This window comes from Plectrocnemia conspersa, unplaced genomic scaffold, assembly GCF_051122295.1.
Source record: "Plectrocnemia conspersa isolate PC_06_02 unplaced genomic scaffold, ASM5112229v1 ptg000014l, whole genome shotgun sequence".
In the NCBI taxonomy this organism is placed as follows: domain Eukaryota; kingdom Metazoa; phylum Arthropoda; class Insecta; order Trichoptera; family Polycentropodidae; genus Plectrocnemia; species Plectrocnemia conspersa.
In genome coordinates this window covers 24,048,255-24,062,124 of record NW_028277178.1, presented here as the reverse complement: position 1 = coordinate 24,062,124, position 13,870 = coordinate 24,048,255, and the positions used below count along the sequence as shown (strand labels likewise).

Here is a 13,870-nt window from a genome sequence, read left to right as displayed (position 1 = left end):
TCCATTTTTTTTACCAACTACCTATTTTGAAATAAAGGTTGAATGGACGCAGTAAACCTTTCAATAAAACCTCATTAAGATATGATATAGAAATAGTCTAATATAGAAATGCGACCTGGGAACTTTTCACTCAAATGTGTGGAAAGTTGCGCTATCTTTTTGGAACTACACGTCTTTCACATCAATATCTTCGATTTCATGCCAAAAATAATCGGTTATAATGCGCCTATAGGGCTCACCATTGACTGTTATAGTCCGACCTTCATCGTTTTAAAAATATAAGGCCCAATGGTGCACCAAGCAATCAATTTTTGGGCATGTACTGTTCTCTCTTTGAAAAATCAGCATCAACTTCCTGATGCTAAAATTTTTTGATTTAATTTGTAAATTCTTCGCTGTCCATGGTCTCTGGGCTTCAGTTCTTGTGTTATCTGATTTTTTACGGCTGTAGGTGCAAGTCCATATGCAAAATGTGACAAAGGGAGACATAAAAAAAGCCTAAAAGCTGCGAACGCCGGCGAATCGACATTTCCATGTCTTCGGTCAGACTTTCACTCACAGTAGCAATATTCTTGAGTGAACGGGCGCCACGATGATGCAAAAGCCTAACCATATCTCCAACGCTTTCAGTCTCTTCAATTTTTTTCACCAAGTTGTGAATTGTTCGTTTAGTAGGACGATGAAATTTACCATAATTTTCCCGTTCGTACAGAATTATTATTTCTGTAGAAAAATTGAACAATTTTAACGCGATGAGCAGTGGTTAAGCGTTCCATTACGTAAGTGTGTTGTTGCAAACTAACATTTGACACTTTTAACTTTTAACACGCATTATTATTGACATCTATCTGATTTACAGTGCTGCCAACATAGAAAACTCGAATTGAATCACTCTGTAAAAACTTAAGGATTATATCTGTACTAAAAACAATATATGGCAATAGAAAATCATCGATCCAAATTTTTTAAATATGGCGTCTTATTTTTTTTTTTTTTTATTACGAATCTGACCATCATGTCTTACACACTTTTTAATACACTTCAATAAATATTTTATATTTATTAAAGTGTATTAATTTAAATGGATTGTAATTGCATGACCCATTATTGCATTTACGTCACGTTTGTCACAAACGATATCCATTATTGGCAAATGCGACGTAAAATTACATTGCCGTAGCTCATGTATGGAAATACTCTTTATTAATTAAATTACATGTTTAATGGTATTATTATATTCTATGGTCTAATACTTACAGCCATGATGTTCATCGAACATTCCTTTTTAATCGTCAAAACTTAAAGCGAAAATATACACTCACTAATACACTCTTTAGATAAATTTAAAATAGCTCGTATTTTTCGGGTTACAATTTTAATACAATTGTGGTCAGAATTTATATTACATGTATCATAAGTTATATCAAAAGATCAGAATATAAGCGGCTAGAATAAATATTAATTGCTTGGAATTTATTTTAAATGATTAGAAATTAAATTGGAATAGTCAAAATTATTTTGACAGGTGGTCAGCATAATAATACATGGTCATTATCAAGGTGTTTTAGGACCAACTTGTTTGGTTGGGCTCACAACATTGTCAGATTACACAAAAAGCCAAGCGTGCTCTTAGCTGTCGCTCTGTCGTTATTCCCGTTTCGTTCGTCACCCTAAATAATTTTGCGTCCCCCATAAAAATAAATAGCTTCTTTAAGAGTTATTCATGGGGTTTTCACTGTTCTTATCAACGCTCGCTCGCACTTAACCAGTCCAACAGCTTAGGTACGGGCAATATATTTTATGAGATATTTCTAAAATTAATAATTTATTGTCCCATTTATATTATGTATATACTATAATATTTAAAATTATAAAATTAAATTAATGCTATAATATTTTTTTATTTACACGATCGTCCAATATTTTAATTCTGACCATCCTATTTTTTTATTCTGACCGTATGCTATTTTTATTAAAACGAATAACATAATTGTGACCAGGCTGTTAATATAATTCTGAACGAGATTTAATTTTTATTCTGACCCAAAGTTGATTTAAATTCTGACTATATAATTTGTTGCCTTTTAATAATCAGTTTCACTGCACAAACACATAAATTACACCAATGTTCAGCTAGAATGCGGGTGTCAGCATCAGGGTCAATGTAATAGTAAATTCTCGCAGTTGTACATTGTTTACCGCATCTGTACCATCTCTGAAATGAATGTGTAGAACTTACGGGTGGTAATTTATGGGTGACCATCCGATAATGATGGAGATAAAAAAATTTGAGATGTTTCGTTCGTACGCCGTTAACCTAATAAACGAACATTGCAGACAGTCAAATGAATGAATAGCTTTACTAGACTTTACATTGATAATCTATTTCACAATTTTTAGATACCATTCTATTTTTTTAACACGTATGATTTGTAAAAAAAATAAGACCATTATCATTTTTCTTATCTTAATTTGTCTTTCATCATTCAGTTTATAACTGTTCAAGTTGTATTTACTATAAACAAATTAAATATAATTATAATAGTATTAACTTAAAAGTTTCGTTTCGACCCCTGAGTTTTTTCTTCATTAAAAATAGTTTATAAACTATTACTACAGTGTAAAAAATACATTACAATTATTACACTATAGTTGCAACAATACACGTGTTATTAATTTAAGTTCCTAAATAACTATTTTTGGTTTATATTTAGATTATCTCAACATTCCAGCTATAATTGCTTCAACAAAATTGATATAACGGAGCAAATCGCCGGTTACATGCCGATTTATCAAGGATACCTGCGAGACAAGAGTGCGCAACATCTATACAGTAATCTGAGGTGTCTAACCAACAATTAGTGTAAATGCAGTCTAGTAACTTTTATAATTATTGTTTATACCGTTACTACTTGTCTTTTTCACGTGTTTTACGTTTACAAAATGTTTGTCACAAAACAGTGCTCTAGCCATAATTTGTATATTATACGCTGAAAAATTTTCCTTTATGTAAAATTGATAGTAACTGCCGCTTTCATTATCGACCATTAATGCGATATTAATTGTTCGAGGTTGGCAAGTTTGTCAAAAATGATACCGATAAAAATATTTAAAAAAAATATATAAGTAGTTCAAATATAAATATGCATTTAAACATAAATTTAAATGATAACCTCCGATGTGGTAAACAAATTCAGCATTATATATGTACATAAATATGTGTATGTATTCTTTTTTTTAATCAGTTTATTTAAAGTAATGAATAATAATTTTAATTGGTAAACAACGTTTAAAAATAACGATAGTTAATTTAGGAAGGGTGCTATTTCACAGATAATTATTTTGAGAGATATATGCATTTAAATAAATATTTTGTTCCATAAAACGAATTGTTTGTGCATTAATGTAAGGCAATTTTTTCCGGAAAAGAATTCGTAAGGTGTTACGAATAGCTCTGCAACTTCCCCTTTCCCACCTACCCTCCCCCCCCAATGACGTCCCTGGTAAATGTAATCGGATTGATCTCACTAGAGGCAAATTTAAAGTGATTGCCGGAGACGAAATTAGCTATAAGATCAGAAATCAATTGTAGAGTGGACCCGACTAGGTAAGAATCGTAGTTGCTAATGGACCGAAACTCCTGAGTCTGGTGTAACTACTGCCAAGGCCTTAGACCCTCTTCTATTTTGGCTTTACGAACACCTGTATAGCTTACCCTACCCTTACTTTCTCTTCTACCGAGCTCCTTAATTATCTCCAATGATAAATTCTATATCATATTTATTTTTTATATATGGATACAATCCGTTAATTCTCCAAACAGTCTATAAATTTCAGTCAAAACCAGAATAAAATTGTGCAGAAAGTGGAATAATATGATGGAATTAAATCTTTATTACCCTCCAATAAATAATCAATATTTTTATTCCTTCGCAAAATATTTTTTGGCAAATAAACAAATATGTATTTTATTCTACGGTACAATGTTTAATGTACATACAATACATATGTGTTTGGTTATGTGTCATGCACCATGGCAACCATTAATCAAAACATACTTTAAGACTAAACATTTGAGCAATGCATTAAAATGCAACTGAAATACTTGCAAACCATAACTGAATCACAGGTTAGATTATATCATATTATTTAATTATATTTTTTATGTACATGGAAGTAAGCAATGTCTTAAAAACATTATTCTAGAATGGAGAATATCCTATTGCGGCATTGGTATGGTCACCAAATAATAAAAAGCTTGCAATCGGCACATGCGAAAGATCTGTATTGCTGTACGACGACAACGGTAACAGAAAAGACAAATTTAGCACAAAGCCATCCGACCCCAGCGCTGGAAAAAAATCATATACAATAACAAGCAAGTCTAAAAAGTTATTTGTGTGCTTATCAAATATAATAAATATGTATATTTTAGGTTTAGCTTTCAACGGTGACTCTGATATGTTGGCTGTAGGTCAAAGTGATAACATTGTTTTTGTTTATCGACTCGGTGCTGCGTGGGATACAAAAAAAGTAATATGTAATAAATTCATCTTGAGCGCATCCTGCACTTGTTTGTATTGGTTGACCAATTCGACATTGCTATCTGGACTTTTGGATGGAAGAATTAGGTGCTTGTTTGTTGTTATTGTCTAGATTTTTTTTTAATACAATATGTTTATCAAATGGTCATAGATCATTGGAATGCAAGACAAACAAGAGCTCGGCTGCCTGGTCTAGTAACGGAGCATGCATATCACTATCAGGATTTGGAAATCTAATAGTATCTGGACACGTAGACGGAGCGCTTATTGCTGCTGGAGGAAGATTACTTGCAAAGCATCCGGTGCCACCGAGCGCTTTATGTGTATTAGAAAATGCTGTCAGTAATCATATTTTGGACTCATATACTTACATATATCTATCAAACATTATTCACACTAATTAGGATTTATAATACTAGACCATGTATTCAATATGTTTATATAGAGTACATTTTTTAATTATCAAGACTTTTACCCCACGAATTCAAAGGCATGTATATAATATGTTGCACCTAAAAAAATTCATTTCCCTTCAGATATTGACTGCAGGGTGTGATAAAAGAATAGTAGTTTACGATGGAACAGGAAGGCCATTGCAAACATTTGATCACTCAAAAAACACCAACCAGCGAGAATTCACTGTAGCGTGTGCAAGTGCTAGTGGTCAAGTTAGTTCATGTTTCAACATTAATTATTGCTTTCAAGATATTTGAGCATGTATGTTTTTTAGGCTGCAATAATCGGCAGCTATGATTGCTGTCATGTCATAGAATGGTCATCGAATCAAGGGCGTTGGGTTATCGGAGCGTTAATAAAAATATCAGGACTTTATAGCGTACGTGCTTTGGCTTGGCGCCAAGACGGCTCGCACGTTGCAATCGGAGGTTTTACCGGCGCGACTCTGTTGTATGAGGCAATGTTGAAGTTAGTCCATGTTTATCCAATGGCTGCAATCAATCGTCAATGGCTAATTATCATTTTTAACATATAGACGTTGGATGTGCGGAGCTACCGTTGAAGTTGTGAGAAGGGGTCAAGGGCAAATCTCTCTTAGAAAATTATCTACTGATTTACCAACGTTGACTATACAATCTTTGGTAGGACGAAATGTAAATTCCGTGAGAACGATGGGTGAGTAAAGCAGTGAATCGAACAAACTGAACACAAAGAAAACAGTGTACTGAGCTGATTTAAAACAGGCGGTGAATGGTATGCAGTGTGCAGAACAGAAAGCTCTTTGATCGTTTGTGATTTAGCTAGATCTCTAAGTAGTGAGGTGAATATTTAGCAATATAATATAATATACATTTATGTATTATGTATTATTTTTTAATACAACAAACGTAGATCCCATGGACTGGAATTGGGGAGAGATTTTTCTTCCAACATGCTCCAGTTTGCCTTGTTTATCTGGCTGGAGAATTGACTATAATAGAGTATGGTGTTAATTCAATATTAGCTTCGGTAAGATATATCAAGAAATAAACATATTATTTATAGGCATATATTTAAACAATGCAATTAATTTGTAGGTTCGGACAGAATTTATAAATACACATCTTATAAGTGTTAGAATAAACGAAGGCAGTCCTAATACTACAAATAATAAGAAGTTGGCATATCTTTTAGATCAGAAAAGTATTTGTGTCATAGATTTAATTACAGGTATATTTAAAAACTACTAAATTTCCTATTTATGAAAATATTTTGGAGTTGCTTTTGCTACCTGCTTCTTTGATAACCGTTGAATTTAACGTTTTTTGTTATCGTATAATATCTATTTTTCGTTACAATATGATATAAAAAATTGTATTTGCTTACTGTGCAGTCAAAGTGTCACACATTCGTATATGCATCGCTTTGCTATCATTCCTTAATGCGTGTGGTGCATTATGATTCATTCGACCTTCCCTTACGATTCATTTGCCCTTCAAATACCAATTCGATATTTGAACTTTGAAAAAATTTGTAATTTACTTTTTCATTATCTACAGTGCACGTATTTCTTATTGTTTAATTGATGTGCCAGCAAATACTATTTATCGAATATACTAATTAAAGTCTAATTGCAAATGAATGCATGTAATATTTCCAACACTCAATAACCCATTGGTATAGGTGGCACTTGACGTCAAACACAAATCTTAGAATTAATTATCTAAAACATTCGTTTACTGAAAAAGGTAAAATAAGTTATATAATGTTTTTGTATGTATTTAGGATCTCAAATAGCTCAAGCTAGATTAGACGCGAGGGCAGATTGGTTGGAATTGAACGAATCCGCCAGCACGTTGCTTTTACGCGACCGACGTCGTAGATTACTTCTTTTAGATATATCTTCAGGAAAGATAGTGAGCAAATAATATTTTTGATTGTCAATAATGTATGTCTTTAATAAATATTTATTTTCCAGGAAGTCATCTTAAGCAACGTTAATTTTGTTCAATGGGTAGAAGGGAGCGAAGCAGTTGTGGCTCAAACACCAACTCATATAGCAGTATGGTATTCAATTGACGATATTAGTTCAGTGGAACTATTAGAATGTGGGGGCGGTATTGCCGTACAGGTTGAACTAGTGGACGATGTACCTAGAATAATTTTACAGAATGGCTCAATATCACACATTATTCTCGATTATGCCAAATTAAAATTTTGTAAGCAATAAAATAGAATGAATTAAAATTTATTATATTTTATTTAATTTATGCAAGACTGAATTTAAAGGTGCAGGATTGAAAGAAAATGATTTTGAAGGATGCGAGACATACTTGAAATCGCTCGGCGATATACCGCAAGCTAGAACACTCTGGCAGCAGTTGACGGACAAAGCAATGGAACTGGGAGATTTAAAGGTGAATAGTGCGATGATTGAAAAGTATAAAAATTCAATACAACTGTAATTTCAGATGGCGGTTCGTTGTTGTCAAGGGCTCGGAGATGAAGCTCGCGCTGCTTATCTTGCACGAACTTTAACTTCTGCAGATCAATATGAAAACGAGCATAATGAACCTGGTACTTGTTTTTGATAATGTATACTTCAACTAATCTTGTTTACTTCATTTCTTTTTTGCAATTAAAAGGAACGAATTCACCTAACGTTCGTGCTCGCTTAGCTATACTATCCTACGATTTAAAGACCGCTGAAGATATATACATAAATGAGATGCACGATCCGTCTAAAGCTATTTCAATGTATACAACTCTATACAGGTGGCCCGATGCTCTCGCTATTGCGGACAGATTGGGACTTGAACAAGTCGGAAATTTGCGTGATCAGTACATGAGTCATCTAATTTCAACAGGTATATAGCACTATAGTACTTTTCAACTTTTCTTAGGCAGAAAATTGATCAAATTTCTACTAATTTTGCCTGTCATTAAAAAGATAATATATATTTAAGATATCAACGTTATTGTGAAATTTTTGCAACTGAAGTAATCCATCCAGTCCTAATCTTGTCAACTATCCACTACTTGGGAAGTAACATTTAGCAATCTTAACGAGGATAGTTATCCGTCACTGGTACTTAGTGTTGTTAAGTAATTATTTTAGTAACTCCTCAAATTCTTGCTTGTTCCGAAATGAGGATTTATCTCATATTTTTTCTGGTTAAGAACCTTTATTTGATTGTCATATATATATAATGATTTAAGGTGCAGAGAACGAAGCGGCTAATTTGCTCGCTTCTCGTGGTGACGTCAGAGGTGCATTACGTTTGATGTTGCAAGCCGACTTAGCCGGCTGTGCAGCAAGACTTCTCCGTGATGCTCCAACTTTATTGAACGACAGAGAATGTTACACATCAGTGCTGCAAGCACTGCTTAAAGTAATGAAAATGTTAATTTTAATAAATATTTTATAAGTAAAAAATAAATTCAAATTATTTTTTACGCGACGAATAGAACGAATGGTGGGAACAAGCTGCTGAGCTTTGTGAAAATGCTGGTGATAGTAATCAAGCCGTAGATTTATATGCCAAAGCAAATGCTTTTGCAAAAGCTGTTCAAAAAGCTAGACAGGTAATATACATATTTTTAATTATTTCAATTGAATTCATGGCAATATTTTGTTCCGTCTACATGTTGATTATAAAACAGAACATAATTCTTAAGACTTTGGAAACATATCTCGTATTTAAATTACATTAGGTAGCTCCTGAAATGGTAATAGTACTTGAACAACAGTGGGGAGAGTATCTAATGGAAAGACGACAATGGGGAGCAGCTGTGGCACATTTGATAGAAGCTGGAGATTCTAAAGGTGCTTTATCGGCAGCTGTTCGCGCTCAACAATGGGCTAAAGCGTTGCAAATAATTCAAGTAATTAATAATACATATTAGGACAGTATGTATACACATACTTTTTATTTACATGTAAATCGTTTCAGGTTATCGACGATACAGAAGCAGTACAAGAATTTTATGTTTTACTAGCGGAGCATTTTGCTGGAATTCAAGTATACTTTAATTATAACATAGGTTTAATGTTGAATAATCATTATTTATTTATATACTAATAATTTAGGATTGGAAAACTGCAGAAGCATTATGGGAAGCGGGTGGATTAATCGAAGAAGGAGCGAAAGCATTGGGAGCAGTCGGACAATGGAGTCGGGGTTTAGCTTTTATCCGCCGTACTCTTGGAAATAATGCAGCTGCTACTATATTCGAACCGGAAGCCGAACGCCTTAAGAATGAAGGTAATCTTATTTTCTTATCATTAACGCTGAAGGTTGAACTAGTTTTAAACTTTCAGTATGGTGTAATATTTATTTATCAATGTTGTATCATCTGCAATCTAAAGATTTCAGTTGTTTAGTATACTGTATTATTATAGGAAATTATAAAGAAGCTGAAAACTTGTACGTCGGACTTGGATTAACTGATGCTGCTATATCAATGTATGAAGCAGCAAGTAGACATACGTCTTTGCTGAGATTAGTGAGTAAGCATAGACCGCAGCTATTAGGCGCCGCTAGAAGAAGGGTCGCTCAAGCACTTCGCGACGAAGGTCGACACAGACAAGCTGAACAATACTTTATAGAAGCAGGTTAGTTTTTAATTTGCTAAAAAATATAAATTTTACTAATAACGTTGTGTAATCTTACAAAGACGACTGGAAAGGTGCAATACAGATGTACCGTGCAATAAATCAGTGGGAAGATGCTTATAGAGTAGCACAACATCACGCTCCACCTCAAATACAAGAACAAGTATTTCTTATTAGTGATTGAATATTATTCAATCATACACTATAAATATGTATGTTTATATTGAAGGTGATAGTAGCTTGGTCAAATTCATTAGACGATGATTCTGCAGCCGCTCGAGTTCTCAGCACCCACGGTTCCTTGGAGGCTGGAATTCGTTGGGCCGCTCGCGGTGGACGATGGTCCCGAGCCATAGCGTTGTGTCACATAGGTGCTCCTCATCTCGAGGCTCCAGTACGAGCACAAATGGCTGCTCATTTTGAAGACGAAGGAAAAGTATGAATTAATAAGATTTTAGTTAGTGTCATAATGTTGTTTCATTCTATTTTTATAGTTAGAAGAAGCAGAAGTTGAATTTGTCAAAGGTGGAAGTGCTAACGAAGCAGTAGATATGTGGCTACATGCGCAACAGCATTCCCGTGCTCTAACTCTTGCAGAAAAACATGCTCCTGATAAGGTAATTCAATATATGCTTATCTTAAAATATATTATTTTCTTTAAATAATGCATGTTTAGGAAGCAGAAGTTCTCCAATCATACGCAGAATGGGCTGAAGCACAGGGGGATCTTCCTTTATATGAAGCACTAATAATTCGTGCAGGACGGCCTCAGGATATAATCAAATATTATAAAGACAATCGTAAGAAACAATATTATTAATGAAAATATTTTTAATTGCCAACTCTCATTGAATATTTTAGTTATGTGGGATGAGGCAATACGGGTATGTGAAGAATATTTACCGCAAGCTGTACGCGCCCTTAAAGAAGAAGCATCACGTGCTACTGGAACGAATAATGGAAATCTAAGCATGAATTCAGTGAATAATGATCCAGAAAGCTTGTTAAGATCGGCCGTAGAGCACACAAATAAGTATGAAAACGTTATTTAATATATAAAAAACCGCTCTATACGATTTTATTGCTTTTGACGTGAATTTTTGACTTCTGAGAAGTGATAATTGTTTTTGGACCCTCCTATTGACCGAAATTCGGTTTGAATATACTTTGACCAACACTCTCATATCATAAGACCATAATAATATCGGTAAGGATAGCTATCATGTTTTTAAAACATAGTGTAACATCCAAGTGCAGACAATGGAGCAATATGCGAAATGCGACATCTGTTTGTACTTCTTTTTTCGCTTATTTTTCCCTAAGAGATGAGTTGTCTTAGTTTGTTTGTTTGACTTGACCTAATGTAAGTTCTAAAACTATAATTAGTTTTAGAACTTTCATTAGGTCAAGTTGGATTTGGTTAATTCGTGTAGGTTAGGTTTGGATTTAAACAGCAAATGGACTTTTCGCAACTGTCAAATTTAGATTCATAGACATATTAAATTAATTAATTAGAAATATATTATTCGTGTGTTAAAAATATTTTTGCATTTTCAAAACCTAATTTGTAATCCTTTGCGGCTCCTAGGCAACTGCCTACTTGCCTATACCCATTCGTCTCCAACAAAAGATAGTGATGCTGGGAGACCATCAGTAGCTCTGGACCGGGAATTCAATTGCAGTTGTCCACTGGGACGACTCCGGTTGAGACTCATCAGCACTCATCGTTGCTATAATATATTATATAGAAACCACAGAATGAAGTATAATGGAAATGTAAACTAAACATAAGCTTATATCATTCTATTTATTATTATAGAGGTGATTATTGGGAAGCTGTGCAATCATTGCTTTCCGTCGGTGTAGAAAGTGCAGGAGCAGGTACAGTAGAAAGGGCAGCTTTGCGTGCAGCGAGACTCGTAAGAGATCATCTTTCGTCGAATCAAGCTCGTCAAATAGCTCCGTTGATTGCACAAAGGTAATAAAAAATGAGATATAAAGATGTATTTTAGTACTAATTATTATTTAATTCAGACTGACGGAAGCTGGACAAGAAGCGATGGGTGCAAGAATTCATGAAGCCTTAATGAGCATGAATATGGAAAATAATAGCACAGAAGAAACCGGAAGTATGTCGATTCCTATATTTTCTCTTAAACATGATTAACATTGCAAACATTTGCAGTGGAAGAAAGCAACAGAGCCGAGCAATTGGCGCGTAGAGGCGAATGGCCATTGGCATTGGAAGCAGCTTCTACTCTCGGACCTATCGCTTCAGCTAAACTAGCTACAAAATGGGCGACAGTTTTACTGCAACAACCTGATACTGTAGATTATCAAGTAAGTTTTTTATTTGTATATTTAATTGTACACATTTAAATAATCTCTGTTCAGAATGCAGACGGATCTTTAAACGGTGGAGCGGCTGCAGCTCTATCAGTTCTTGTACGTTGGGGCATTGGCGGACCAAATATTGCAACCTTAGTTCCATCTTTACTCGCTAGAATCTCAGCATTTGCAAATCCGCCGTTTAACTTATTGCGTGATTTGCGCAATATTCTACACAATACAGTAAATATTATTACAGTTAATAAAATAAGCATCAATATTAATTATAATATATAATTATAAAACACTTTTTAGATAATAAACATTAGTAATGAAAGTGCTAACCCAAAAAATATAGAAAAGATGATAGAAGCTGCGTCTTTGCTTTGTGTTAGAGAAGCATGTCAAAATGTTCCATCTTTAAAGCCATTATCGTTGAGGTCTTCAACTGCTGTTTTGAGATACACTGATATAATTGCTGCTGATAATGGTTAGATATTAAAATATTAAAAATATAAAAACATAAATATAAGACGATGATTCTTTATAGCTTTCTATGAAGCTGGAAATTTAATGAAAGAATCTGGACGAGAAGGAGAAGCGCTAGTTTTTTTGAATCGTTATTTAGATTTAGCCGAAGCCGCCGATGGTGATTCTGGTGAGCTGACGCCTCTTGATCACACCGATTTTGGTACGGAATAATAATGAAAAACATTCAAAATACATGCACAGATTTGTATAATACAAATATTATATAATTTCAAGGCGATACAGATTTTCCTCATGAAGTGATTCTCGGAGGAAACGCATTAACACCAGATCAGCATGATGAAATACGTGAATGGGTTTTAGCTATATCTTTAGATCAAAACGTTTCTCAGGTACCTCATTGTAACAAAGAATTTATTAAGAATTTATCTTTACAATATTTAATTAATTTCAGACATTGCCGCTTGATAAACGTAATTTGTACGAATGTTGTTTGGGTCCAGCTGATGAAGCATGCGTATTAACTGGTTTCCCGTTGGGTTTGAGAGTCGTACGCTTTACAAATGGTGTTTATGCTAATAATTTATTTGCAATGTTACACTTAACAATATGTAATAAATTTATATTGTATATCAATAGGACGAGCGACAAATCGGGATGTTTGGGCTAAATTGCAATTGCATTGCAGTGCAGAACCTGGAAGCGATGCTGCAGATTGTCGTCGTTTTATAACAGCTTGGTGTGGAGCTGATGATTATAATATAGGATAATATGTAGTCGTAATTAAATTAAATTTGTTTTTTTGACATTGTTGATAAATCACAAATCTGAAGTTTTTATTAGCAAAATGTAAGTAAACTATTTTTGTTGTCAATAAAACATACATATAAGTTAAATTGTGGAAAAAATAGCTTTTCTTTTTTTCAGTGTGCTATTGAATAATATTTATTACCAATTAAAATTATCTAAAAAATATTTATACATCCATTTAATAGATAAAATATATGTTACTATTATGTATATCTAACTATTGTATGGATATTTAAATGTTTTAGTATCTATCGCAAATTGCTCAAAATACGATTCTCCGAACACCCGTCAAAACGCTATTATGACATCTGACAACTGATAAATGTCTAAGCAATGCGTTATATGGCCATGACAAATTTGGACAGAACCATAAAATATTAATAACGCTGTAAATAATTTAAAGTATATTTTTATACATATAAATAAAAACTGTATTTTATAATTAAAAAGCTGAAAAAAATATGAAAGTATTTTGATACATGAGCATAATAGCATTTTGCAGATTTTGGATTTAATTTTTATTTAATATCAGTGGCCACCAAATACAAAAATAGATTCAAATTAATTAATTCAAATTTAAAAATATTTTGCTGAGCCTGGAAATAAGTTTTTTGAGTAGTTTCAAATGCCTGAATTATTTTTTAGTATA

At 33.4% G+C, this 13,870-nt stretch overlaps 1 protein-coding gene across 1 annotated transcript; it reads left to right on the top strand.

The window, feature by feature from the left end:
• Nucleotides 1-2,937: 2,937 nt before the first annotated feature.
• On the top strand, nt 2,938-13,319 carry Oseg2 (intraflagellar transport protein Oseg2). The gene is made up of 35 exons (XM_088203384.1): nt 2,938-4,129; nt 4,207-4,378; nt 4,436-4,631; nt 4,696-4,882; nt 5,081-5,212; nt 5,275-5,468; nt 5,536-5,675; nt 5,744-5,820; nt 5,892-6,008; nt 6,077-6,209; nt 6,765-6,895; nt 6,958-7,198; nt 7,269-7,396; nt 7,451-7,556; nt 7,625-7,846; nt 8,199-8,371; nt 8,448-8,564; nt 8,694-8,864; nt 8,933-9,001; nt 9,070-9,244; nt 9,382-9,594; nt 9,657-9,757; nt 9,824-10,030; nt 10,089-10,211; nt 10,271-10,394; nt 10,456-10,627; nt 11,414-11,572; nt 11,629-11,723; nt 11,780-11,934; nt 11,989-12,165; nt 12,238-12,412; nt 12,473-12,613; nt 12,688-12,803; nt 12,866-12,977; nt 13,051-13,319. The coding sequence occupies exons 1-35, from the start codon at nt 4,091-4,093 to the stop codon at nt 13,179-13,181; spliced, it is 5,121 nt and encodes a 1,706-aa protein (XP_088059510.1). The 5' UTR covers nt 2,938-4,090; the 3' UTR covers nt 13,182-13,319.
• The last annotated feature ends 551 nt before the right edge of the window (nt 13,320-13,870 follow it).